This window comes from Cervus canadensis, chromosome 18 (assembly GCF_019320065.1).
Source record: "Cervus canadensis isolate Bull #8, Minnesota chromosome 18, ASM1932006v1, whole genome shotgun sequence".
NCBI classification, from domain to species: Eukaryota; Metazoa; Chordata; class Mammalia; order Artiodactyla; family Cervidae; genus Cervus; species Cervus canadensis.
The window spans coordinates 13,561,001-13,588,859 of NC_057403.1; the positions used below are offsets into that span (position 1 = coordinate 13,561,001).

General features: G+C 43.2%; 2 protein-coding genes across 2 annotated transcripts; both read left to right on the plus strand.

Annotated features, from left to right (window-relative positions):
• Nucleotides 1-5,799: 5,799 nt before the first annotated feature.
• Nucleotides 5,800-27,835, plus strand: NLRP2 (NLR family pyrin domain containing 2). Its single transcript, XM_043436433.1, has 12 exons — nt 5,800-5,841; nt 9,763-9,817; nt 11,675-11,719; nt 16,160-16,234; nt 16,387-17,986; nt 19,702-19,872; nt 21,898-22,062; nt 23,189-23,359; nt 23,701-23,871; nt 24,086-24,256; nt 24,917-25,087; nt 27,499-27,835. Exons 1-12 carry the CDS (start codon nt 5,815-5,817, stop codon nt 27,635-27,637), a joined length of 2,961 nt encoding a protein of 986 aa, XP_043292368.1. The 5' UTR covers nt 5,800-5,814; the 3' UTR covers nt 27,638-27,835.
• LOC122420406 (NACHT, LRR and PYD domains-containing protein 2-like) lies at nt 6,256-9,493 on the plus strand. The gene is made up of 2 exons (XM_043435536.1): nt 6,256-6,261; nt 9,248-9,493. The coding sequence occupies exons 1-2, from the start codon at nt 6,256-6,258 to the stop codon at nt 9,491-9,493; spliced, it is 252 nt and encodes an 83-aa protein (XP_043291471.1).
• Nucleotides 27,836-27,859: the final 24 nt, after the last annotated feature.

A 27,859-nucleotide genomic window follows, 5' to 3' on the forward strand; every position in this document is an offset into this window, starting at 1 on the left:
TTGAAATTCAGACTTCAACCTCCATAAATAAAGGTTTATTGGAACACAACCATGCATGTTGATTTATGTATTACCTACAGCTATCCCCCCACTGTAATTCCTGTAGCATTAAGGAATTGCAGCAGAGACCAGATGCTTCTCAAAACCTAACTCTTTGGCCCTTGACAAAAACATCTGCCAGCTTCTGGTTTACTACAAATGTTCCAAAACTTCAATTTCAATAAGAATTATTGGGATGGGAAGAGGGCATGGAGGAGGAGGATTAAACGTTGGTTCTATGGCTTCTTCAGCCAACCAAGGACAGTACTCGGGAAATGGTTATCATTTATAAAAAATCCCACTCATTTCTAATACAGACAATTAAGAGGCACCCACTTAAAGAGATGTGATGCTGGTACTGTGATTTTCAAGCTTGGTTACATTTTCAAATCAACTAAAGAATTATTTTAAATCCTGGGAACCAGATTCCCCACTCTCCCACCCCCTGGAAAAACCTCTTGGAATGGGACCTCAGCAATAAAATTCCTTAAGTCCCCCAGGTTATTCCCATGTACAGCCAAGGCTCCAAACCCGTGATGTAATGTGGCAGTAAGGGGACTGTTGATACGTAAAGGAATGGCATGACTGTGTTCCAGTAAATCTTTATTTACAGAAACAGGAGAATGACCCTCAAGCTGTAGTTTTACCAACACTTACATTGGACCAGGGATTGGCAAACTATGCTTCATGGGCCAAATCTGGCCCATCGCCTTGTTTGTTTTTTTAAAATAAAGCTTTATTAGAACATGTCTGTGCTTACTTGCATATTGGCTGCTTTTTCACTTTGATAGCAAAGTTGAGTCTTTGAGACAGAGAACTATAGTGCACAAAGCCTGAAATATTTATTGTCTTGTCATTTACAGAGGTTGTTTGAAAAACATCCTGGTCTAGTACAGTGAAGAAAGTTAGGTAGACAGAATATTCTGTAACAATGCATGCATTGCGTCAGGTTATCTGAAGTGATTTTTAAAAATAGGGTCGTGGAAATTAGGATGAACAGAAATCAGTCACAGGGATCATAGCAAAGGACCTGTGGGCATAAAATGCAGAGGATATAATCCCAGGATTCAGTCATCAACACGTGGTGGTGGTTCTTGTTTCGTCACTAAGTCATGTTCAACTCTTTTGTGACCCCGTGGACTGTAGCCTACCTGGCTCCTCTATCCATGGGATTTCCCAGGCAAGAATACTGGAGTGGGTTGCCATTTCCTTCTTCAGAGAATCTTCCCAACCCAGGGATGGAACCCAAGTCACCTGCATGGGCAGGCGGATTCTTTACCACTGAGCTGCCAAAGGAACCCTCATCATTATGTACACCTTGTATATTATACATACAACTTCTATTTTTAAAATGAAAATTTAAAAACCCACCATCCCTTTGATAAAAAGTTGTCTTAACTTTTGATTAAAAGTTATTACAACATTGCCCCACATGTTAGGAACCACAAAACTTTGCTTGGGTTGGGCACCAAGTGGATAGAAATGTGAAAAGAGAAAGAATCAGCTGAAACCAGATTCAAATGAATCTTGAAAATTACATTCAGTCTGCATTTTACAGAAAGGGGGATTAGGAATCAGGGTGGGGTTTGAATAGAGAAGTGACAAGATCAGAACTGCATGTGAGAAAGAGCTCCCTCGAGGTTACCATGGAGACTGGACAGGAGGGGAGGAACTGAGAGAAGCAAGCTCTTTAAAGATAGAGGGAATCCATGTCAGAGGTCAGATCTGATCCACACAGGAAGGAAGGAGTAGATATCAAAGCTTCCCAGAAGGTAGCGAACAGAAGCTGCACCACCTGACTGGTTCCTGTGGTTGAGTCAGAGGAAGAAGTTGGGGGAAGCATCAACTGATGCCGAATTTTTGGAGAGCAGTTTGCAACGTGTCTCAGAACTGAAGATGTGTGTCACTTTTGACTCAACAAGTCCATTTTAGAAACTTGACTTCAAGAGGTCATTACACAACATGGAACTGTTTTCTCAGGAAATTCTCAGTTCAGTGTCCTTTAAATAAGCAATTACCCTCCAATTAAAAATAAATTTTTAAAAAGAAAACAGAAAAAAAAAAAAAGGAAAACCATACATGCATATTAACCTGAAAAATTGGACTGCCAGTTATTTCAATGGCAAAAATGTGTTTATACAGAATTAGAGAATTACAGTTCAGGGTCTATGGCCACGGGGACCCATGTTCCCAAAGGGCAGGAGAAGACCGCTTTTATAGAGGGGACTAGGAAACTGGAGGGCTGCAGTAAACAGTCCGTGGCTTTTCATTGGTTGAGTTGTTACTAAGAAGAGGGGTCTTCCTTCTTCCTGTCATATGAGCTATCAGCTCAGGGTGTGGGAGCGCCCCCTTCTGGTCTCTCCTAACTCCAGTTAATTGAGGTTTCTGTTTATCAGTTTTTTACACGCATTCACAAACACACAATTAGCAGCATATGTATGCACACATGAACATGTACACAAACACAAAAATTACATAAAAGTAGATCTTGGGAAAAATAAAGATAGTTATGTACATGACCAAATGGAAAACTCTTCAGTTACTTGTCATGCATAGATTTATGTATGTATATAGTATTTAATGTTACACACATTATATATACAAACATAGAAAGAATTATTTATGCATATATTTGAATATGCATGTTTATATATTTATATTGTGTATAGTATATTATACATGCAATATATTATGATAATCTATTGTTTATAATGTATTTTTTAATGTGCATGTGCATAATTTAAATGATTGAGTAGTTTTCCATTTCATCATTCACATGATTCTACATATAACTCATGTTCATACATTTTATTTAGATATCTATAGATGTCTGAGGGCATTCCCAGGTGGTGCTAGCGGTAAAAGAATTCGCCTGTCAGTGCAGGAGACACAAAAGACACAGGTTCGACCCCTGGATCTCGAAGATCCCCTGGAAGAGGAAATGGCAACCCACTCCAGTATACTTTCCTGGAGAATTCCAGGGACAGGAGAGACTGGTGGGCTACAGTCCATGGGTCACAAAGAGTCAGACATGACTAAAGTGACTGAGCACACACATCTATGGATACAGATATGAACAGAGGCAGATGTAGACATGTTAGGGATATAGTTTTAAGGAGAAACAGCAGGATATGGAATCAGGAGGATGTAACCTTTCTATAAAAATAAATCTGCTTTAAAGTATTCATTGCCTCATTTTTTCATGTCTATAAAGTCTTACATAAAAAATATATTTTTGGAAGATGGCTAGTTCACAGTATCTAAAAGAGCTAAAATATTTAGCCATTAAAAGGTTTATTATGTATCACATTATTAAATAATATGGCTTACCTGACCTGTGTGGAAGGGCCTCTGACTACAGTGTTTCAGGGTCTGCATAAAGTACAGGTTCTCCTTTTCTGGCTTTAAGGTAAAGGGAAGGCCCGCTTCCCAAAACTGGTGCTCAGAGGATATCCAAACCTTTGAATCCCTTGACCCCTCCTTTCTTTTAAAGCCAGAGGTCCCGGACTTCCCCGGTGACCCAGTGGTTAGGAATCCACCTGCCAATGCAGGGGACATGAGTTCAATCCCTGGTCCAGGAAGATCCCACATGCCACAGACCGACTAAGCCCACATGCCACAAGTACTGAGCCCACGTTCTAGAGCCCATGAGCCACAGCAAGAGAAGCCCACACACTCCAACAAAGAGTAGGTCCTGCTCACCCCAACTAGAGAAAGCCCAGGCACAGCAATGAAGATCCAGCACATCCAAAAATAATAATAAAAAACGTTTAAAGCCAGAGGTCCCTTTCCTGTCCTCTAGTCCAGACCTAACCCATACGGTGGCCAATAGACACATGTGGCTATTGAAAGCAAGGACTGTGGCTAAGGTCAGCTTAAATGTCCTCCAAGTGTGAAATACCAGATTTTGAAGCCTCAGTACCAAATGTTGAAGGGAAAATATCTCAACTGTTTTTATATTGACTACAAGTTGAAATAATACTTTGGATATATTGGAGTCAATATATTATAAAAATCAATTTTATTTAGTTCTTTTTACTTGTTTGATATGGCTATTAGAAAATTTTAAATTATAAGCATGGTCAATATTACATGTTTGCTATATTACTTTAGTATGTTAAGCTATTTTATTGTATTCAATTTATTGTATAGTATATTGTTTTCACCGTAAGACTTCAATTTTGAGCAGATAGGCGGAGGTGGGGAGAGAGAAATGTAGATATAGATGTATTGGTTCTAAAAGATGAAGACTTCAAAACCCAAAATTTGAAGTCTTAATATAAATCTACAGAAATTAATATTGCAAATATTAATATTTTATGCAATAGTGTAAAACTGATGAACTAGGTTCCTGATGCACTTCCTGTGTTACTTATACTGAATGTGAAATGTGGATGGATTTTAATGTATCTGGTTTGATGGGAGGAGGCAACTGATCAACAGCTGAAGGTTCTAAGCAGTGGTTCTCTAGCTTGACCAATTACAGTCATCTAGGGGAACTTGTCTCCTGAGAAAACTCCATGCAGGTCAAGAAGCAACAGTCAGAACCCTGTATGAAACAGCTGGCTTATTCAAGATCGGGAAAGGAGTATGACAGGGCTGTCTGCTGTCACCCTGTGGTTTAACCTATACACTGAGCACATCTTGCGAAATGCCGGCTGGGTGAGTTACAAGCTAGAATCAAGATAGGCTGGAGAAACGTCAACAACCTCAGATATGCAGACGATACCACTCTAATGGCAGAAAGCAAAGAGGAACTAAAGAGCCTCTTGATAAGGGTGAAGGAAGGGAGTGAAAGAGCTGGCTTAAGACTAACTATTAAAAAAAAAAAAAAAAACTAAGATCATGGCATCTGACCCTGTTACTGCATGGCAAATAGAAGGGGAAAAGGTGGAAATAGTGACAGGTTTCCTCTTCTTGGGCTCCAAAATCACCGTGGACAGTGACTGCAGCCATGAAATCAGAAAAAAATTGCTTCTTGGCAGGAAAGTGATGACAAACCTAGGCAGCGTGTTGAAAACCAGAGACCTTGCTGACAAAGGTCCACATAGTAAAGGCTATGATATTCCCAGTGGTCATGTACGGTTGTGAAAGCTGGGCCATAAAGAAAGCAGAATGCCAAAGAATTGATGACTTCAAACTGTGGTGCTGGAGAAGACTCCTGAAAGTCACTTGGACAAGGAAATCAAAGCAGTCAATCTTAAGGGAGATCAGTCCTGAATATTCATTGGAAGGACTGATGCTGAAACTGAAGCTACAGTATTTTGGTCATCTGATGTGAATAGATGACTCTTTGGAAAAGTCCCTGATGCTGGGAAAGATTGAGGGCAGAAGGAGAAGAAAGCATCAGAGGATGAGATGGTTGGATGGCATCATTGACTCTGGGAGTTGGTGAGGGACAGGGAGGCCTGGCGTGCTGCAGTCCATGAGGTCACAAAGAGTTGGCCATGACTGAGCTACTCAACAACAACAGGGTGCCTTTAAAGAACCTCAGTGTCTGGGCATCTCTGATCCAACCTAGAAATCAGAATCTCTGGGCATTAATACTTTGAAACGATGCCCCAGGTGAGTTTTAAGGCAGTCAAGTTTGAGAACCGCTGGTCTGGGAATGCTCAAATTGAGGAAATAGTCTCCACCTGTCAGTCATTGTGTGGCTGCAGGAAGTTCTTGGCAATGGGATTGGGTCCCAGTGGCCAATCACAGAGCTTGGGCAGAAAGAGGAAGTCTTGTAGGAGGTTTCCTGTGGCTTCAGCACTCAGAGGCAGGGAGCAGGTCATGGAGCAGGAGTTAGGCATAGGAGAGGTGAGTAACAATCCTGCTTCTTTGACTTCATGCCTCTCTATCTTCTTTCAACGGCTAAGTCTCTACAATTAAAATTCCTCTGCCTTTTCTTTGAATGTTTGGATGTCAAACTGTTGAAGGACTTGAAGTTTCAAGTGAAACTCCTGCTTGTGCAAAGATGGAGCACTCCTGGAGGGGAGCCCCTTCCCGGGGCTCCTTCCATAACTTTAAACAGGTTCTTTTCTCTTGCTGAAGCTCAGCCTCCTCAAGGAACATAATGTAGATTGAATTAACTTTCCACGTGCCTCAGGAGTGCAGCAGAGGTGCCAGTTCTTGGCCCAAACCTTAAACTTAACCCTTTCCTTAGTGGGAAGGCTGTATGGGAATCCCAAGCAGTTGGAGGTGGAAGGAACCCAGCTCAAAGGAGGGCTCATAATGCGGGTGCTTAGGTTCTTGAAAATTCTTCTTTTCCCTCCTTCCATATCCAGTCAAACACTATTGATTTCTCTCAAAAGATATAACCTGAATTCAATTAGTTCTCTACAACTAGGTGTGAGTGCTAAGTCGATTCAGTCATGTCTGACTCTTTGCGACCCTATGGACTGTAGCCCACCAGGCTCCTCTGTCCATGGATTCTCCAGGCAAGAATACTAGAGTGGGTTGCCATGTCCTCCTCCAGGGGATCTTCCCAACCCAAGGGTGGAAGCCACGTCTCCTGCATTGACAGGTGGGTTCTTTACCATCTGAGCCACCTGGGAAGCCCCTCTACAACTACATCTAAGAGCAAAGAACCATCATGGCAGAGTAATTAACTAAAGCATGGACCCTAGAGCTGTTTGTTATACCTGGTTCAGAGCCCAGTTCTGACACTTTCTGGATGGTTTTAAGGCAGTCAAGTTTGAGAACCGCTGGTCTGGGAGAACTTGATGCTCAAATTGAAGAAATGGTCTCCACCTGTCAGTCATTGTGTGGCTGCAGAATGTTCTTGGCAATGGGATTGGGTCCCAGTGGCCAATCACAGAGCTTTGGCAGAAAGAGGAAGTCTTGTAGGAGGTTTCCTGTGGCTTCAGTAAACATGGATTATCTAACATCTCTGCTAACCCACTATCAATATCTGGAATAGGGACGATATAGTACCTGGGAATATCATAAGATTAATGAGCCAAGTCTACAGGGTTGATTGCAATGCCTGGTGCTATCCAGGTGTTCTCTGGCCCCACCCTCACCTGGATGAGTTCAGAATTCTCAGCAGGCAGCAACAAAGACTCTCCTTGACCCAACTCAAGTCAGGATTCTCTTTTCTTTATTTTTCCAACTGTATTGATTTTCTGGTTAAGTCTTTTTTTTTTTTTCATTTATTTTTATTTGTTGGAGGCTAATGACTTTACAATATTGTAGTGGTTTTTGCCATACATTGACATGAATCAGCCATGGATTCTCTGAGTTGCTTTTCACAAGACCTCATCCTTGGGCTCTCTCCCTGGCCCCCGTTTCAGTCTGGTTTGAGCAAGAGAGCCCGGCGGGCTACAGTCCATTGGGTCGCAAAGAGTCATACATGACTGAGCAACTAAGCACAGTATAGCACTGCTCATTCAGTTGAGCAAAAATCCCCACCTCCAATATCTGATCAAATTCGTCACCCCTCAGAGGGACGTCTGATCATCCTGACCTGCCCTCAGCAAGAATACTGTTGAGTCGATCTGGCAAGAATACTCTTAGCTTTGATGTCTCCTCTTAGTAATTGGGTTCCCACAGAACCCCTCCCCACCCTGTAAATCCTGTTTCTTGGCTCTCAGTTCCCACTTGTCTTTATTGTAGTTGGAGTTAAGTTCTCTCTCTCTCCCCTACTTCAAAACCCCCGATTCAGTAACCTCTCTCAAAGTCTTCCTTACCAGCTTCAAGCATCACGAAAAATTTTAACCAGCTCCTTGATGTGACTCCCCTCTCTCCCCAAGAAGTAAGAGAAAGTGCTCCTGAAAACACAGCAGTCTGTGAAGTCTCCCCACTGGAAATTTTGGAGCAGCTTGCTACTGCACTTGGAATCAAATTGTAAATCCTCATTAACCTGGAACCCCTCCATGACAGGATGTCTGATCCTAGGGTAGGAGTCACAGCCTTTGTCTGTCCGCTCCAGCCAACACACACCTAAATTCTTTGCCTCAAACCTGCCGTATTCATTTCAGCCCTGAAATGATACTAGTCGTTCACACTGCTTAGAATTTCTAACCCCCACCAGTTTCCCTAACCGGCAGCTCCTATTCTTCAGGTCCTCAACTGAAGTGATATTTCCTCCGAGAAAATTCCATGGTTACATGACCCTTATTCTATTTCTCTGTGTCATCCTGTATTCAGGTTTTGTCATTGCTTCTGTTTGAATTCATCTGTGAAATGTTTACTTCTCCCCCCTACACTCCGTGTGTGTACTCAAATTGAGTATAAACGCCAAGTAGGCAGAGTTCTTACCCATTTTTACAGCTATCACTTAAGTTCTAAAATTACTCCTGGGGGTCGGGGTCGGGGGGGGAGATGTATTGGGAATTTGGGATTAGCAGATGTAAGCTATTATATACAGGATGGATAAACAACAGGGTCCTACTACATAGCACAGAGAACTATAGTCAATATCCTATGACAAACTATAATGGAAATGAATATAAAAACATATATATGTATAACTGAATCACTTTGCTGTAAGCAGAAATTAATACAACATAAATCAACTATATCTCAATAAAATGTTTTATTTAAAATAAAATAATTCCTGACATCCAGAGGAACCTTTTATTGGCATAGATGAATGCCCCTAGCCATTTAATAAGGTGGGTGATGGTGTAGTTGATTGGCAATTAGAAATTCGAGCTCAGAACCCTTGGCTCAAACACTCAACTGTTAAAAGGGCTTCAAATCCAGGTCTGTTGAGTTCATGAAGTGACTCTTTAAGAACAGTAAATTGAAAAGGCATTCCACTCAACTGCAAAGTGAATATCTGTTAAGATAGTCTCAACTCAAGATCCTCATTTAGTAGTCAAGCTCCATAAACATCCTAAGATAACTACACATCAAGTTGCTACTAAAGGCTAAAGTCAATAATTCTCATTAATTTATTTGTACATCATTTTACTGAAAAATACCAGATGAGCAGCTGCATACAGGAGATCCAGCAGTGTGGACTTCCTTCCCACCGTAGCTACCTCCTCTTCTCAGAGGGGTCCTAAGCTCTAAAGCCAAGAAAGAGTTCTATGTGGGTTTTACCTCTACTGGGGAGTTTGTCCTTAACGCAACAGGTTGGGCAATGAGAATAAACAGCCTATTTCCTGACACAGAAACAACCAGCATTGAGAGGGGAGCACCAATCCCCTGTGTCTTTCCCTTCCTCCCCTTAAATTGTGGTTAATGCCAAAAGTTGAGCTCTCGTTTGTTGGTCAAGGTGGCGCCTTCTGCCGAGCTGGGTTTTCATCTGCAGCCTCTACTAGAGGAGCTGGGCCAGGATGAGTTGAGCAAATTCAAATATCTTCTGAGGGACCATTCCCTGAAAGAGGAGTTACAGCACCTCCTGCAGACGGAGGTGGAGGAGGCCGGCAGGAAGCAGCTGGCCGACCTCCTCACTGCCCGCTGCCCCAGCTACTGGGTAGAGAAGGTGACCATCCAGGTCTTTTTTTTTTTTTATAATTAGACGATAATTACTTGACCTACTGTGATGGTTTCTGCCATACATCAACATAAATCAGCCATAGGTATACATATGCCCCCTTCCTCTTGAACTTCCCTCCCACCTCCCACACCATGCCACCCCTCTAGGTCATCACAGAGCACCACGTTGACCTCCCTGCATCACATAGCAAATTCCCACTGGCTATCCACTTTTCATATGTAGTAGTGTATATATTTCCATGCTACTGTCTCAATTCATCCCACCCTCTCCTTCCTCCATTATGCATCCAGGTCTCTGAGATGAACCGAATGGATCTGTCTGAGAGAGCAAAGGATGAACCCCGGGGTAAGCAGAAACAAGCCCACACTGCATCCTGGGAGGGAGGAGTAACAGTCTCTGTGGTTTTAGAAACACAGAAATAATATTGCTCCATGGAGAGGCTTAGCTGACCTAAACACAAGTGCTAGACCTTGGTCAAGTCTGGTGGTGTCTTCCAAGGTTCTTGTATTCTAGCTATTTTTATTCCAAGTATTGTATACCTACCCTGGCCACTTCACTATGCAACTCTTCTCCTGTTCAAGACTGTTTCTGGAGTAGATTCATTTTTTTTCACTCTTTCATATGTCCTCCAAGATCTTATCAACCCTCTGTTTAAAACATTCAAGCTGCTGCTGCTGCTAAGTCGCTGCAGTCGTGTCTGACTCTGTGCAACCCCATAGACGGCAGCCTACCAGGCTCCTCTGTCCCTGGGATTCTCCAGGCAAGAATACTGGAGTGGGCTGCCATTTCCCTCTCCATAAAACATTCATAGTATTATGTATATTTTTAAATGCACACAGTATTATGTATATAAAAAAGTAAAATAAAAACATGAAAAGAAGTGAAATTCAAAGAATTCAAAGAAAAAAGTAAAAATACTACGTGCATGCAGGCTCAGTCTGTCAGTTGTGTCCAACTCTTTGTGACCCTGTGGACTGTAGTCTACCAGGCTCCTCTGTCCATGGGATTTTCCCTGGACTGGGTTGCCATTTCCTACTCCAATTACTCACAAAACAGTTGCCTCTGTGTAAAAAATATAGGAGAAAAATGTGAAGATTAGGGTTATAAACCCTCTATTTTGTCTTCAAGTCCCACTAGGTTTCCCTCCCCCATAAACATTCTTTCTCTCTCTCCCCACCCTCAGCAAGAGCATTTAATATATCTCTTATTCTTATCCTATCATTTTTTAAATTAATTAAAACTATGACAAATCTAGACAGCATATTAAAAAGGAAAGACATTACTTTGCCCACAAAGGTCTGTATAGTAAAGCGATGGTTTTTCCAGTAGTCATGTATGGATATGAGAGCTGGACCATAAAAAAGGCTGAGTGGTAAAGAACTGATGCTTTTGAACTGTGGTGTTGGAGAAGACTCTGGAGAGTCCCTTGGACTGCAAGGAGATCCAACTAGTCTATCCTAAAGGAGATCAGTCCTGGGTGTTCATTGGAAGGACTGATGCTGAAGCTGAAACTCCAATATTTTGGCCACTTCATGCGAAGAGTTGACTCATTGGAAAAGACCCGGATGCTGGGAGGAATTGGGGGCAGGAGGAGAAGGGGACGACAGAGGATGAGATGGCTGGATGGCATCACCGACTCGACGGACATGAGTTTGAGTAAGCTCTGGGAGTTGGTGATGGACAGGAAGGCCTGGCGTGCTGCGATTCATGGGGTTGCAAAGAGTTGGACATGACTGAGCAACTGAACTGAACTGAACTGAAGTGGTGTCCTCCACCAGCATTCAGAAGTTGTTTTGTGGAAGTTGCTCAGCACTCAAATGATCTTTTGATGAATTTGTTGGGGAGAAAGTGCATTTTCTTTAGTTGCCAATTTAAATTCAGTTTTTAGCTTTTTTTAAATTTTATTTTATCTTTATTTTTTGGCCACACCACATAGCATGTAGGACCTTGGTTCCCCCACCAGAAATCAAACCCTCACCCCCTGCATTAGAAACACGAAATCTTAACCACTGAACCACCAGGGAAGTCCCAGCTTCAGTTTTTAGCCTACTGTTACCTCTTCAAAGGTCAGGTGATGGTTTTAGCCCCTAAAACCATCTGGAGGGCGCAAATTTTAAAATCACTTGAAGAAACTCAGACGGCTGTACAACTACAAAGGTCTGGGCTCTGAAAAGTGCTAATTTCTTCCTTTTTTTTTTTCAGAAACAGCTTCGAAGTCACTTCAGGAAAATAAGCCTCCATCGTTAGGTAAGTTGCCTCATTCACAATCTCACTTTTTCTAAAAGTGAAATTTTAGAATTCAGGATTGTTTTGATTAGAAAACACATCATGCTGAGCAGTAGGAATGCAAAGAAACGGAAGACCTCACCTCTGCTGTCGTCCAGGTGGGCAACAGTAAGACATCGAAAGCTACAATGAGGCAGTGTTTATGCCAGAAATCAGTAAATACACATAAACATGAGCGAGAGAAAGTGAGCTTCCTCTTGGAATCAGAATAGGCTGAATTTTAGACGGTCCTAAAGCCAGGGTTGGCAAACCATGGCTCCCAAAGCAAATCCAGCCCACCGTGTGCTTTTGTAGATCCTACAAGCTAAGAACGGTATTTGCATTTTTAAATGGCTGGGAAGATCAAAAGAATACTCAAGACTCCATGCTCTCAATGCAGGCGGCTAGGGTTCAATCCCTGGGCTGGGAACTAGATCCCACATGTCACAACTAAGACCCAATTGAAAGTCACTCAGTCGTGTCCAACTCTTTGTGACCCCATGGACTATACAGTCCATGGAATTCTCCAGGCCAGAATACTGGAGTGGGTAGCCTTTCCCTTCTCCAGAGGATCTTCCCAACCCAGAGATCAAACCCAGGTCTCCTGCATTGCAGGTGGATTCCTTACCAACTGAGCTACCAGGGAAGCCCCAAGATCCAATACAGTGATAAATAATTTTTTTAAAAAAAGAAGTATTTTATGGCCTATGAAAATCATGTGAAATTCATATTTAACTGCATATTAATGTAAATAAACTTATTTGTATACAGCATAGTCATTTGCTTATATATTACCTATGACTGCTTCTGCCCCACAAGGGCAGAGATGAGTAATTGCAACAAACTATATTGCCCACAAAACAGAAAATCTTCACTATCTGCTCCTTTGCAGAGGGGATTAAAAACAAGTTTGCTAATCCTGGCCAAAAAGGATTTTTGAATTTGTGATTTTCAACATTATCTTCTCTTGACATCCCCAGTATCTTTAAAAATAACTTGAGTTCAAGGCAATTGGAGACTGGGGGCTGGTTTGAAAAGTGAAGACAGCCATTTGTACATAACCCCCCTACCAAAAATCTAACTGCTTCTACTGATACACAAATATGTTAAATGTCCTACAGTTATGACCAAAATTCAAATGTAAGCTAATGATCTGTTAGAGCTGACATTTGACAACGCTTTAAGGAATAGTACCAGCCTCAAAGTTGATATTTAATTTAATGTTCTAACTAAACTAGCATCAGAGAGTTCCTTGTCTAAAAAGCTTTCTCTTGGGGACTTCCCTGATGGTTCAGTAGTTAAGACTTCACCTTAAGACAGGAGATGCAGGTTCAATCCCCACATACCTTAATGGCCCAGAAGCAATATTGTAATAAATTCATTAAAGACTTCACAAAAGTGGTCCACATCAAAAAAAAATCCTTAAAAAAAACTTAACTCTTGGCAACATGACATCACATGTATACAAATATTTTTCCCCCAGAGCCCCTGCTCTCCTGTTTAACCTTCAAAATGAATGGTTGGTTGGCCATTTTTCACTCTGTATACTTATCCTGGAAGGCTCACTTGGAGTCTTACTGGCTATTTATATGCCAAGGACTCTCTAGGTGACATCTTCAGCATTTCCCTGAACTTCAGATACTCATATCCTGTTGCCTCCTGGATACCTCTTCAGAAGTTCCACACACTCACCTCTTCTTTTGTTTTACCTTGGAGGTCCTAGCTTCCTGACCAGGGATTGAACTCAGGTCCTCAGCACTAAAGCTCAGAATCCCAACCACTGGACCATCAGGGAACTCCCTCACCTCTTCATTATCCATGTTGCACTTGAAGTATTTCTTCTCCTGTATGACTTCTCCCTGTTCCTAGGTTGCATCCTAGGACTATGTAACTTTATGTACCTTGTCAGAAACTAGGGAATTTGTCTTGAAGTCTTTCTGATGCCCCTCAGAAAGAGCCATTTTCTGTATGTGCCCATTTCTGAACTGCACAGGAATTCAATTGTCAGAAATGACACTGAGATCATGGCCTGACACTTTAATTTTATCTCCAAAACCTCAATAACACCCTTTTCGTGTAATCTGGGCTTAGACATTGAGACGCAATTGTTGAACTTGAAACTTCTTGAAATCCCACTCTCTTATAAACAGAAGCTTCAATACTGGCATAGTGGCAAGACCATAACACCCTCCCTTTTCTTCAGGGATAACAAAATGTGAAAACCCAGAACAAACACAATAGCATTTAGAAGAAGAAGACGACAAAGAGCCAGATTGATCTTAGGACATCCAATGTTGGACTAAACTAAATGAAGCAGGCCCTTCCTGGCTGTCCTCTCCCACTCTTCGGGGGAACCTCATCTCTCTCTAACTTTATTTCATCACTATTCATAGTCCCCTAGACATATTCATAGTCAACCTAGCCAGTATATTAAAAAGCAGAGACATTACTTTGCCATCAAAAGTCCATCTAGTCAAAGATATGGTTTTTCCAGTAGTCATGTATGGATGTGAGAGTTGGACTATAAAGAATGCTGAGCACCAAAGAATGGATGCTTTTGAACTGTGGTGTTGGAGAAGACTCTTGAGAGTCCCTTGGACTGCAAGGAGATCAAACCAGTCCAGCCTAAAGGAAATCAGTCCTGAATATTCATTGGCAGGACTGATGCTGAAGCTGAAACTTCCATCCTTTGGCCACCTGATGCGAAGAACTGACTCATTTGAAAAGACCCTGATGCTGAAGGCAGATTGAAGGCAGGAGGAGAAGAGGATGAGATGTCTGGATGGCATCACCAACTCGATGGACATGAGTTTGAATAGGCTCTGGGAGTTGGTGATGGACAGGGAAGCCTGGCATGCTGCAATCCATGTGGTCGCAAAGAGTCAGACACGACTGAGTGACTGGACTGAACTGATTCATAGTACCCAGTTGTCTCATGGAGACTGCCTTCCTCCCTGTCTTATTCCTATTATGTAAGAATAAAGGGAGGAAATAAACATTTGGGAAAGCCAGAATTCAGTTCATGGAAAATCAGGAGTATGTCGTATAGAGTTTTCTTAGATTTTGCCAATTGTTCAGACAACTTTGATAGTACCAACTCACAGATTAGAAAATTGAGACCTATTATAGGTAGCAGATTTGCCTCAACTTATGTGGAGGTCAGTTTAACATTAGTCTCACTCTCAAGTCTGCTTCAACAGCTCTGTTGAAGTATAATTTATGTATCATAAATTTCATTCATTTTAAGTGTACCTGTTAATAACTTTTAGTCAATTTACTGAGTTGTACAAAAATCACCACTATTCAATTTTACAATCTTTCCATCACCTCCAAAAAGATCTTTCTTGTCCACATGTACCTGTTCCCTGGTCTCTATCCCCCAAGTTCAGGCAGCCATTAACTTTTTGTCTCTCTAGATTCTCCTTTTCTGAAAATGTGTGGTCTTTTGTGTCTGCTTTATTTTACTTACAATAACATTTTTGAGGTTTTGGGGGCTTCCCTGATAGCTCAGTTGGTAAAGAATCCACCTGCAATGCAGGAGACCCTGGTTCAATTCCTAGGTTAGAAAGATCTGCTGAAGAAGGGATAGGCTACCCACTCCAGTATCTTTGGGCTTCCCTTGTGGCTCAGCTGGTAAAGAATCTACCTGCAGTGTGGGAGATCTGGGTTCAGTCCCTAGGTTGGGAAGATCCCCTGGATGAGGGCATGGCAACCCACTCCAGTATTCTGGCCTGGAGAATTCCATGGACTGTATAGTCCATGGGGCCACAAAGAGTTCGACACAACCAAGCAACTTTCAAAAAAAAATGCTTTTGAAATGCTTTCATCCATGTTGTTTCATGTGTGACTGATCCATAACTTTCTGCTGCTGAGTAATATTTTATTGAGTGGATATATAACATTTGGGTTGCTCATTCATCAGGGAAGGGAAGTTTGAATCATATCTATTTGTTTTTTGCCTTGAATAATGCTGCCATGAGCACTCTTTGTATAGAGGGTGCAAGTCTTCGTATAGACACATGCCCATTTATCTTGGGTGAATACTCATGAATTGCCTGTACTTTAATACTTGAGCTCCTATAATGACTTGAGACTATTATGGGGAAGATCCATTACCTGTTTGCCGGGCACGTCTTCTAGTCCCCTGGAAAAGATAGACAAATAGTTTCAGTAAACCACATTAAGTTGTGATAGAGACAGTATTTCTTGTTATGGTTCTGCAAAGTAAAGGCATGCAATTTGGTTTATGGATTCACTTGCTATCTTCATCACTATAAACCCAACTTTAAACATCCCAGCACACACTGTGGACAAGAAACTTAGATTCCGGACTCCTTGGAGTCTACTTTAACACCCTATTTCTGGTTAAAAAAAAAAGTACACTGGTTTTCTGTCAAGCTCACTTTAATTTGTATTTTGCAGAGCTGGCCCAAGTACAGGAAGAAGATGTCACAAACCTACAAGAAACAAAAGAAGATTTGGAAGGAGAAAAGCCAGGTCTGTCCTCTCTACCTGGAGTGAGTTTGGTGTCAGGTGGTTCTTTATAAACCTCATTTCTTCTTTTCCCCTTTCCTACTTAAAACAAACCATCATCTCCCTAATGAATAACCAACTATATTCTGTCTACCCCCTGCCTCTTATCACTGAAGGTAAACAAGATAAATACAGAAATATGTTGAAGAAGAAGTTCTGTCAACACTGGAAGAACTTCTGGCCCAGACTCAGTGAAGATGTTTGTATTGTCAGCCAAAGATATGAGACCCTGATCCCATTCTGTAATCCTAAAACGCTGGCCGGGCCATTTCCACACACTGTGGTACTGCACGGTCCTGCTGGCGTTGGGAAAACCACGCTGGCGAAGAAATTGATGCTGGACTGGACGCAGGATGACCTGGCAGAGACCTCCAACTCCGCCTTCTACCTCAGCTGCAAGGAGCTCAATCACAGGGAGCCGTGCACCTTTGCAGAGCTGATATCTGCCAACTGGCCACATGTGCAGGACGACATACTGGCAATCCTCGCTGGGGCAGAGAAAGTCCTGTTCATCCTCGACGGTTTTGATGAGCTGAAGGTCCCCTCGGGGGCGCTCATCCACGACCTATGTGGTGACTGGAAGGAGCAGAAGCCGGTGCCCGTCCTCCTGGGAAGTTTACTGAAGAGAAAGATGCTGCCCAAGGCCACCTTACTCATCACCACCCGACCGGGCGCCCTGCGGGAGCTGCGGCTCTTAACAGAACAGCCGCTCTTCATAGAGATCGAGGGGTTCTTGGAGGAGGACCGGAAGGCGTATTTCCTGAAACACTTTGAAGAGGAGAGTCAGGCCCTGCGAGCTTTTGACCTGATGAGGAACAACGCAGCCCTGTTCCAGCTGGGCTCGGCGCCCTCCGTGTGCTGGGTGGTCTGCACCTGTCTGAGGCAGCAGATGGAGAGCGGGGCGGACCCCGCCGCCACCTGCCGGACCACCACGGGCCTGTTCCTGCGCTTCCTCTGCGGCCGCTTCCCCCCGCCGCCCGGCGGCGGCCCCAGGCCGGGCCTGCAGGCTCCGCTCAAGCCCCTGTGCCTCCTGGCTGCTGAGGGCGTGTGGACGCGGAGCTCTGTGTTCGATGGGGAAGACCTCAGGCGACTTGGGGTGGACCCGTCTGCCCTCTGTCCTTTCCTGGACAGGAATATTCTGCAGAAGAGCGAAGACTGCGAGGCCTGCTACTCTTTCATCCATCTCAGCGTCCAGCAGTTTCTGGCCGCCGTGTTCTACGTCTTGGAGCCGGAAGAGCAGGAGGCGGCAGGGCTGGGCGGCCGCCGGCGGCGCGTTGGGGATGTGCAGAAACTTCTGTCCCAGGAGGAGAGGCTGAAGAACCCCAGCCTGACCCACGTCGGGTACTTCCTGTTTGGCCTCTGCAACGAAAGAAGGGCCGTGGAGCTGGAGACGACTTTCGGCTGCCTGGTATCAACGGCGATCAAGCGGGAGCTACTGAGATACACATTGATGCCCCAGGGGAAGAAATCCTTCTCGGTGACGGACACGAAGGAGGTTCTGCGCTGTCTCTACGAGTCTCAGGAGGAGCAGCTCGTAAAAGATGCCATGGCCCACGTCAAGGAGATGTCCCTGCATTTGAAAAATAAAACGGATGTCGTGCACTCGTCATTCTGCCTCAAGCACTGTGGAAACTTGCAGAAGCTTTCACTGCAGGTAGAAGAGGGGATATTTCTGGATAATGATACCTCACTGGAATCAGGCACTCAGATTGAAAGGTGAGAACTCATTTTTCTCCCGGCTAGTTCTCCTATCGTTTCCCTTATTCCATGGTTCATTAAGAAAAGGCCAGTGTGTCTTGTTCCCTCTTGCTTAAGGTCAGTAAGTGGCCTTGTGTCCTGCCAACCTAACATTCAAGGCAGGAGGTATGATGTCATTAGAAATGGGAGCTTTGAAACCAGACTTTCTTTTAAGACCTACCTCCATTTTCCTTTAGCCAAACCATTTTTTGCAAATGTCTCCACCTGTTTCAGTCTGCAGGTTGGCTGTGTAGATTTGGGGAGACTTATGACATGGTGGTCCCATTTGGGGCATAACTTCTAGAAAAGCATTGAAGATGGAGTCAGGAGTTGAATCTGCCGAGTTTCTGAATGCTACACCTCACCCATGATCATGGAGACTCTTCTCCCAGGAATTTCACCTGACAGACTTAGATAATGAAATGGCCAGTTATGAATCTTTGTTATTTTCAATTTAGGCACAAATAACATCAACTGAGATCATGTGCAGTTTCCAAATACTTCTAACTTGGCACCTGCTAGAAACAGGTCACATTCCAAGTTAAGATGAAGATACTGGCTTCAGAAAAGAATGTTTGGTTGGGATTAGAGCTCAAGTCTATTGGCTTATAAAGTCCTGTGGTCACAATCTAAAATCACTGCCTCATAGTGATGCATAATATCTGTCAACATACTGATATTTATCTTATCAACTTACCTCTTCCTCTCTCCTAGGTTGTTATCTGTGTCTGAAATCTTCATGGATATTTGTTAAACTAGAATAAAATGCCCTCATTAGCCCCCTGGTGGAGGTGTCTGTTTTACATATTCCCTTAATGTTCTCTCACATTCCTTCACCACTTGGTAAAGTCATAAGCTTGATTTACTTCCAGAAAGTGTTAGGACCATAACTTGACATCAGCATTTCTCTACCTTATGGATCCACGTAGGTCTCCTGCATTGCAGGCAGACATATCTTTCCTCTACAAAAATCCTTCCACTCAAAAGCAATCACCAGAACAAAATAACCATTCTTTGAGAAATCTTTGTACATGAATAGGCAACCATTTAAGGATTGTATTTTCTCAAAATTTTATGGGCATCATCTTAGGTCAGCAAATATGGTTATAAATTAGATTGAATGTTTTATATGGACACACCATCAAATATTCAAGTAACCTCCATTGATGTGTACACTGCTCTTAAGTGTTTATCAATGATGTATATTGCTCTCAATCTTTGATCAATGATATGGTTAGAATTTTGACTATTTTAAGCCTCTGTTAAATTGACATGTGAGAAGTTCAAGTTCTTTCTCCAGTAATATGTCTTAGGTATTAGGTTGTCTTATACTTGTGCTAAATACTTAAATCACCCAACTTTTAGAGTTATAATTTCTTATTAGGGCCTCCCAGGTGGCTCAGTAGTAAAGAACCTACCTGCCAGTTCAGAAGATGCAGGTTCGATCCCTGGGTCAGGAAGATCCCCTGGAGAAGGGGATGCCAACGCCCTCCAATATTCTTGCCTGGGACATCCCATGGACAGAGAAGCCAGGCAGGCTACAGCCCATAGGATCACAAAGAGTCAAAGACAATTGAGCAACTAAACAACAATAATGCACAGAGCAACCTGAAGCACATTCATGAAGATGGACAAATGTCACTTTTCTCTCCAGCAGTATTTGTTAAGTCCTCTCCTTCATTTCTTTCCCATAGGTCCCAGAATGATCAACACATGCTCCCCCTCTGGATGGATCTTTGTTCTGTGTTTGACACAAGCAGGAATCTGCTGTTTCTGGACATCAGTCAGAGCTTCCTCAGTGCCTCTTCAGTGAGAATTCTTAGCGAAAAAATAGTCTCTGCAGCCTCTAGTCTCCAGAAAGTGGTGTAAGTAGCAGCTAGTCCCTGGATCAAAGCCTCCAGGGCATGTCCAAGCTTCTTACATTTTGTCCCCCTAAGACAGCATTTTAGTTAGAGTTTTCCTGAGGTTCGTTTGTGTAGCTAGTGTTCTGGGAAAACCCTGCAAGCTTCCGTTTGGGCAAGTGAGTCAAGAGGAAGGAGTGATTGAATCAGCTACATTACCTTTGATGTCAGTGAGACCCTCCCAAGCTGCTGGCATCCTCTTTTGGTATTTTTCTTTTTCAACGCAGAGAAATAAGAGCTCTTCCCACTTTGAGTTTTATTGGCTCTGCAGTCCTGATTCTAAGCCCAAGAGCATTCCTTGGAGTCAAAGTATTCAGCAGGCTGTTAACCAACATTTCAAAAATGGAGACTTGACTGAGATTAAAAGGCGCTGATTTGGGGTCATTTAGGACCACAGCCCAAGAGACACAGATTCAGGGAATGATTGAACTGTGTTCCACCTGACTACAAAATTGAGGAGGTTTATAAAGCAGAAAATGCAGGGTTACAGTCACTTACCTGAATTGTTTATCAAGAATTATAATTGGAGCTGGCAAGAAGTAAGAGTGCTCCCTGACCAAGGATTGCTTGGGGTCTGAAATGGTTACATAGTTACAAGGGGAGGTTGGAGGGACCATAAGGCTGGGGCTGGAGGGTGGTATCCTTGGGCTTTTTAAGAAAGTTCAAGTTCTCAGTGATGCAGAGAGGTGTCTGAGACCAGATTCTCAGTAGCCGCCTGACTCCAATTATGAACACCTGAACTGTGATTACTCTGTTATAATTTTGTCATCAAGGACATCAGTATCAGTTCAGTCACTCAGTCATGGCTGACTCTTTGCGACCCCATGAACCGCAGCACGCCAGGCCTCCGCGTCCATCACCAACTCACGGAGTCCACCCAAACCCACGTCCATTGAGTCAGTGATGCCATCCAACCATCTCATCCTCTGTCATCCGCTTCTCCTTCTGCCCTCAATCTTTCCCAGAATCAGGGTCTTTTCCAATGAGTCAGTTCTTTGCATCAGGTAGCCAATGTATTGGAGTTTCAGCTTCAGCATCAGTCCTTCCAATGAATATTCAGGACTGATTTCCTTTAAGATGGACTGGTTGGATCTCCTTGCAGTCCAAGAGACTCTCAAGAGTCTTCTCCAACACCACAGTTCAAAAGCATCAATTCTTCAGCGCTCAGCTTTCTTTATAGTCCAACTCTCACATCTGTAGATAACTCCTGGAAAAACCATAGCCTTGACTAGACGGACCTTTGTTGGCAAAGTAATGTCTCTGCTTTTTAATATGCTATCAAGGACATAGCATTGTTGAAAATGCATCCATTGGTAACACTTCAAGAAAAAGAGATGCTGCCTTATCTTTCTCAAAAAGCCATAGGAGAACAGCTTTTGTCTAAAATGACTGCTTATGACTGACTTCCCTTTGGCAAAAGTTTGAAACAACTAAAGAAATTGGAGCTTCTACTTTCATAAGATCTGTCTATCATCTATCTGTCTGTCTATCCATCTATGACATGACAGCTACTGACAGCTAGGATCTTTTGCTTCTGTGAGAAGGACTGGATAACTAAAATCCTTTCCTGCTTTAAAAAAAATGAAACTCGAGCTTCTAATTATAATAATCTGTTCATTAAACAGCACATAGTTTCAGCTATGCAAGATGGTAAATTCTGTGACCTGATGGATAGCAATGTGATGACTGCTAACAATACTGCTCTGAATACTTGAAATTTGCTAAGACAGTTCATCATAAGTGTCCTCGCCACAGAAGAAAAGAAGGAAAGGGATCTGTGCAGTGGTGGCTTGATAGTAGGGGTGACTTCACAAGGCACTTGTATATCAAAACTTGGAGTCATATGCTTTAAATATACACAATTTTATGTCAATAAAGGTAAAAATATGAAAAGTTACTTCTAACATTTAAGCACATGGCAGCTGTTTATTCTATGTGCATGCAGTATAGGTATATAAACTCAAACTAACACCTGCTTCTTTTCCCTAGCCTTAAAAATATTTCCCCAGCTGACGCTTATCGGAACTTCTGCATGGCTTTTGGTGGTCACAAGACTTTAACACATCTGACCCTTCAAGGAAACAACCAGAATGACATGCTTCCCCCGTTGTGTGAGGTCTTGAGGAACCCCAAATGTAATCTGCAGTATCTCAGGTATATCAGCCTCACCATCGCTGAAAACCCTCAGCCTGTGAACAGAGCTGGCACAAACCTACACGGCAATTCTGTGCAAATCGTAGGGGGACAGGAATCCCTTATTCTGACCGGACAGAGTCGGAAGTACTTAATGACTAAACAACCACCACCACTTAAGGCACATGCCCAAGAATAGAAAATGAGCTGGAGGGGACTCCCCTGGAGGTCCAGTGGTTAAGACTCCATGCTTCCCTTGTAGGGGGTGCAGGTTCAATCCCTAGTCAGGGAACAAAGATCCCACATGCCAGGCAGTGTGGCCCTGCCCTGCAAAGAAAGAAAAGCATGTTACCTGTATTCTACTCCTGGAAATGCACATTCTTTATCATGATACTATATATCATGTTCCAATAAAGTTTTATTTGCTCATGATAAAGAATGTGTACCTCCAGGAATAGACTATGTATCTCCAGATAGAATATAGTTGCACAATATGCTTGGTTGGCTGGATTTCTAAATAAGTAGTTCTTGATGTGTCATCTCCAGACCACCAGCAGCAGCACCATCACCGGGGAGCTTGATAAAAAGATCCAAATTCTTGGGTCTCACCCAGATGTTCAGAATCAAATTCTGGGTATATGGTCCAGGAATTTGTTAAAAAAAAACATCTTCCAGGTGACTGCAGGATACCTTAAAACATAGATCACTGGCCTCTACATCTACAGTCTCTAGATGATTTGCATTTCTACACAGTTAACAGATGCTGCTGATGCAGCTGGTCCAGGAATCACACTTGGACAACCTCTGCTCCAGATAATTTAGTCCAGGGTTAGCATAATGGCGTGCTAAGTCACTTCAGCTGGGTCCAACTCTTTATGACCCCATGGACCGTATCCCACCAGACTCTTCTGTCCATGAGATTCTCCAGGTAAGAATACTGGAGTGGGTTGCCATGCCCACCTCCAGGGGATCTTCCTGACCCAGGAATTGAACCCACGTCTCTTAGTCTCCTGCACTGGTGGGTGGGTTCTGTACCACTAGAACCACCTGGGAAGCCCTAGCATAACAGAGTGAGAGACGAAACTGTAGACAGTTGTGTATCCAGTGTTTGGTCCTCGTGAATGACTTGTTGCCATTTCTCCTGCAGGCTGGTGTCCTGTTCTGCCACCACTCAGCAGTGGGCTGATCTCTCCTGCTGCCTCAAAACCAATCAGTCCCTCACATGCTTGAACCTTACAGCAAATGAGTTCCTGGATGAGGGAGCCAAGTTGCTGTACATGACTCTGAGATATCCGACGTGCTTCCTACAGAGGTTGTCGTAAGTCGCTCCTCTTTTTCCATCGAGCATCTTTGTGGTAGATGTAGGGTCACACAGAGAAGAGCAGAGATAACACCTGGAATTGCTGGGTGACCAGAATGGAACACCCCACTGATATAGATGCCTGGCTCCCATTTTCAGCCCCAGACAAATGGCTCATGTATCTCATCCTTCTCTCATTCCTGTCCCTTTATGACCACGATCACTAGCACACCATTGAGAGAGGGCAGAGAATTAACAAAAAGGGGTGTGACCAAGGACTGTAGTCATTGAAGACAGCCAAGAAAGTCGGGTCCTGGAAATGTTTTCACCATCTTGCTACCTGCATGGTGCTTTTGCAGGTTGGAAAACTGTCACCTTACAGAAGCCTATTGCAAAGATCTGTCTTCTGCTTTGATTGTCAACCAGAGGTTGACCCACCTGTGTTTGGCCAAGAATGCTCTTGGAGATCGTGGGGTGAAACTGCTGTGTGAGGGCCTGACTTACCCTGAGTGTCAACTGCAAACCCTGGTGTAAGTCTGTGCTGGCTGTGTGTGTGTGTGTGTGTGTGTGTGTTGTATGTATATACGTGCATACTGGATTCAAGTAGGGCAGTTTCTAGTTACTGTCTCCATTGTCTTCAAACTCATCTAAAAAGCCGTGGCTTGAGATAGATGGTCCTGGGTTTGATGTGTCTCATCGGTGGGAGAAAAGAAAAACTTTTTCATCATGTGATCTGATTTCTAGGCTATGGTGTTGCAACATAACCAGCGATGGCTGCATTCATCTCTCGACACTCCTCCAGCAAAATTCAAACCTCACACACTTGGATCTGGGACTGAATCACATAGGAATTATTGGATTGAAGTTTCTGTGCGAGGCTTTGAAGAAACCACTGTGTAAACTAAGATGTCTATGGTGAGTTACGGTTTTGTGAACTTTAGTCTGTACCTAAAAGGTCCTATCGATATAGCAGACCTCCCCCGCAGTTTTCATTGAGCATTTAAAAAATTCAACCAGGATGGGGCTTTGCTGGTGGCTCAGTGGTAAAGAATCCACCTGCCAATCCCGGGGACACGGGTTCGATCCCTGATCCGGGAAGATCCCACATGCCACAGGACGCCTAAGCCCATGTGCCACAACTACTAAAGCCTGTGCTCTGGAGCCTGTGAGCTGCAACTGCTGAAGTTTGCACAGCCTAGAGCCCATGCTTCCCAACGAGAGAAACCACTGCGATGAGAAGCCTGTGCTCTGTAGCTAGAGAGTAGCCCCCACACACGGCAACTGGCGAAGGCCCACATGCATCAAAAAAAAAAAACCCAGTGCAGCCAAAAATAGGCAAATCTTTAAAAAATAAATAAAAATTAAAAATTCTACCAGAATGGCATTTTTCACACCCACACACAAAATTTAATCCCCAAATTCACAGTGAACCACAGAAGACCCCAAATCAACCCTGACCACAAAGACCACTGCCTCCCAAGTGTGTGCCTGGCACAAGGGATGGCATCAACAAGCAGGGTGGTATCAAGGAGCACTGGCTGTGTAAATCAGTGAGTGTGTGTGCTTCACCTACAGGTTGTGGGGATGTGCCATCACTGCCTTCTGTTGTGCAGAACTCTCATCTGCCCTTAGAAGCAATCAGAACCTGATCACGCTGGACCTGGGCCAAAATTCCTTGGGGTCCAGTGGAGTAAATAAGCTGTGTGATGCCTTGAAACTTCAAATCTGTCCCCTCCAGACACTCAGGTATGATCCTCCTACTCCCCTGAGTGTTTGCTCCATGAGCCTAGATTTTGGGGGAACACAAACGACAGGAATTTGTTGTAGACATTTAATACTCACATTCAACTTTCATTTATTGATGTCTGGTTGTGAGATAATTTTCCCATAGGCTCCTTCTGTTGTTTTGACAGAGAAGATGAGTTGAAGAAGACCAAAACTCAACCTGGAAACCAGGAGGCTGGACTTAGGGTTTGTCTACCTGAGGGGGAGTTATGGCAGCCAGCGATTGTCTCATTAGGGAAATGGAATCACAGCTCTCATATGGTATTTTTGGAAAGTTTGTTTGTGGACTGTATTAGTTACAGAGGTCCAGTGGGTCCATGTCAGACTTAGAAGCATGTTCTTTGGAGTGAGTTTGCTGTCTAATCAAAGTAATCTATGATCGTAGAAGCTATCACCAACTGGTTGTCTTCTACTTGCTCACTGTTCTATTGTTCTTGCTCTATTGTTGATTTGCTACTGTGGTAACAAAGAACCATAAAATTCTTCCCAAGAGTGTGGGAACTCTTTTAAATCCTCAAATGCAACCTAGACAATTAATGGCTTCTGTTGTTGTTCATTCACTAAGTCATGTCTGACTCTTTGCAACCCCATGGACGGCAGTACACCAGGCTCCCCTGTCCTCCACAATCTCCCAGACTTTGCTCAAATTCATGTCCATTGAGTTGGTGGTGCTATCTAACCGTCTCATCCTCTGCCACCCCCTTCTCCTTTTGCCCTCAGTCTTTCCCACCAGCAGGGTCTTCTCCAGTGAGTTGGCTCTTCACATCAGTATTTCAGCTTCAGCTTCAGCATCAGTCCTTCCAGTGAATACTCACTGTTGGTTTCTTTTAGGATTGACTGTTTGATCTCCTTGCTGTCCAAGGGACTCTCAAGCATCTTCTCCAGCACCATCCTCATTCTTAGAGTAACACATTTGTATCTTCTGACCTGTTGTTCACACCCCATTTCTGATTCCTTCAACACTTTCAACCACACACAGATCATCTGTGGGACAATTTTTTTGTTTTTCTACCAAAGACTATGACCAACCTCTGACAATCACGAATAGACACAACTATGTTTGACCTGAAAGAGTCATGTTTTAAATATTCTGAAGCTAGTTAGCCTATATTTTAGCAAAACTTATATTGATTGCTGACAAGGTTTCTGCTCAAGCTAGCTTAAAGTTGACCGGGTACATGGAGTTTGGGGGCAGGGGTGGTCTGTCAGCTTTACTGAGATATAATTAAAAACTGTATATAGTTAAGGTATGCAATGTAATATTTTGATGTATGTATATATTGTGGAATGAGCATCACAATCAATGTAATTAACACATCCATCACCTCACACCACATTACCTTTGTGTGTGTGGTGTGAACACATAAGATCTACTCTCTTAGCAAATATCAAGTATATAATACAGTATTATTAACTATAGTCACCATGTTGTACATGAGACCCCCAGAACTTACTCATCTTTAACTGAAGGTTTGTTGCATGGACATATTGTGAAACTCAAACAACAAAACAGATTTTGATTAATATGCCACCATAATTGGGACTATAATGCTAATCAGAAACACAGCAGCCAATATTCTTGGTCTCCTGTTTTTATATGTAATTTTAATTTAATTATTCCCTCCCCACTCCCCATTTCCACATACACATGACTGAATATGGTTACTAAAAGGCAAATCCAAGAAATGAGACTGCTCTTATCACAGATCACGTACAGGGTGGTAGTTATCTAGAAGCTTGTAGCCAAGGAAGATAAAAAGCTAATCCCAGTGACTTGATTCAAGTGTGTCTACCTCATCCTGGATTCCCCAAGTAGAAGTTGTCATGTTATGGAGTAGGTAGGTTTTAGACGGCCATCACAGAGGTATTCATCAACTCCATCTCTAGTGCCAAGCATGATATGATAATCACCCAAGATCATTTAAGCACCCAAAGCTATGTAGTGCCTTTATACCATTACAATGTTAACCAGGGCTTCCGTGGTGGCTCAGTGGTAAAGAATCTGCCTGCCAATGCAGGAGACCTGAGTTTGATCCTGGGTCGGGAAGATGTCCTGGAGAAGGAAATGGCAACCCACTCCAGTATTCGCACCTGGGAAATCCCATGGACAGAGGAGCCTGGTGGGCCACAGTCCATGACTGTAGAGTCAGACATGACTTAGTGACTACACCACCACCAATGTTAACCCAATAGCATCTTTTTTCCCTACCAGATCGATCTGGAACTCTACTTTGCAGCATACAATAACCAATACAGATGGCCCTTGCTCCGTAAATTCCTAAATCATGAACTTTGCCAGGCACCTAGGCATTTGGAATGAAGTTCCTCAAAGCAATAAGAAAATGTTCTCTCTCCCGCATTCTGCCTCCTAGGTTGAAGATAGATGAATCTGATGCTCGAATCCAGAAGCTGCTGAGGGAAATGAAGGAAAGCAACCCACAGCTGACTATTGAGAGTGATCATCGAGACCCAAAAGATAACAGACCTTCTTCTCATGACTTCATTTTCTGAATCCCCCTGGAGCCATTCATTCTCCAGTAAAGTCCTAGATCATCAAGGTGATAGTGAACTTACCAAGATCCTCTCGGTGATGTTAGTTAGTGAGCCAGATGTTAGTTTAGCCATGGCTGAGCCTCTGGTTTACATAAAACATACACTCATCACTTAACCCTGTGGTAGATGAAATGTCTGTGTCTTGAGTATATCAAGAAAAATAAAGGTGAAAGCATTCAT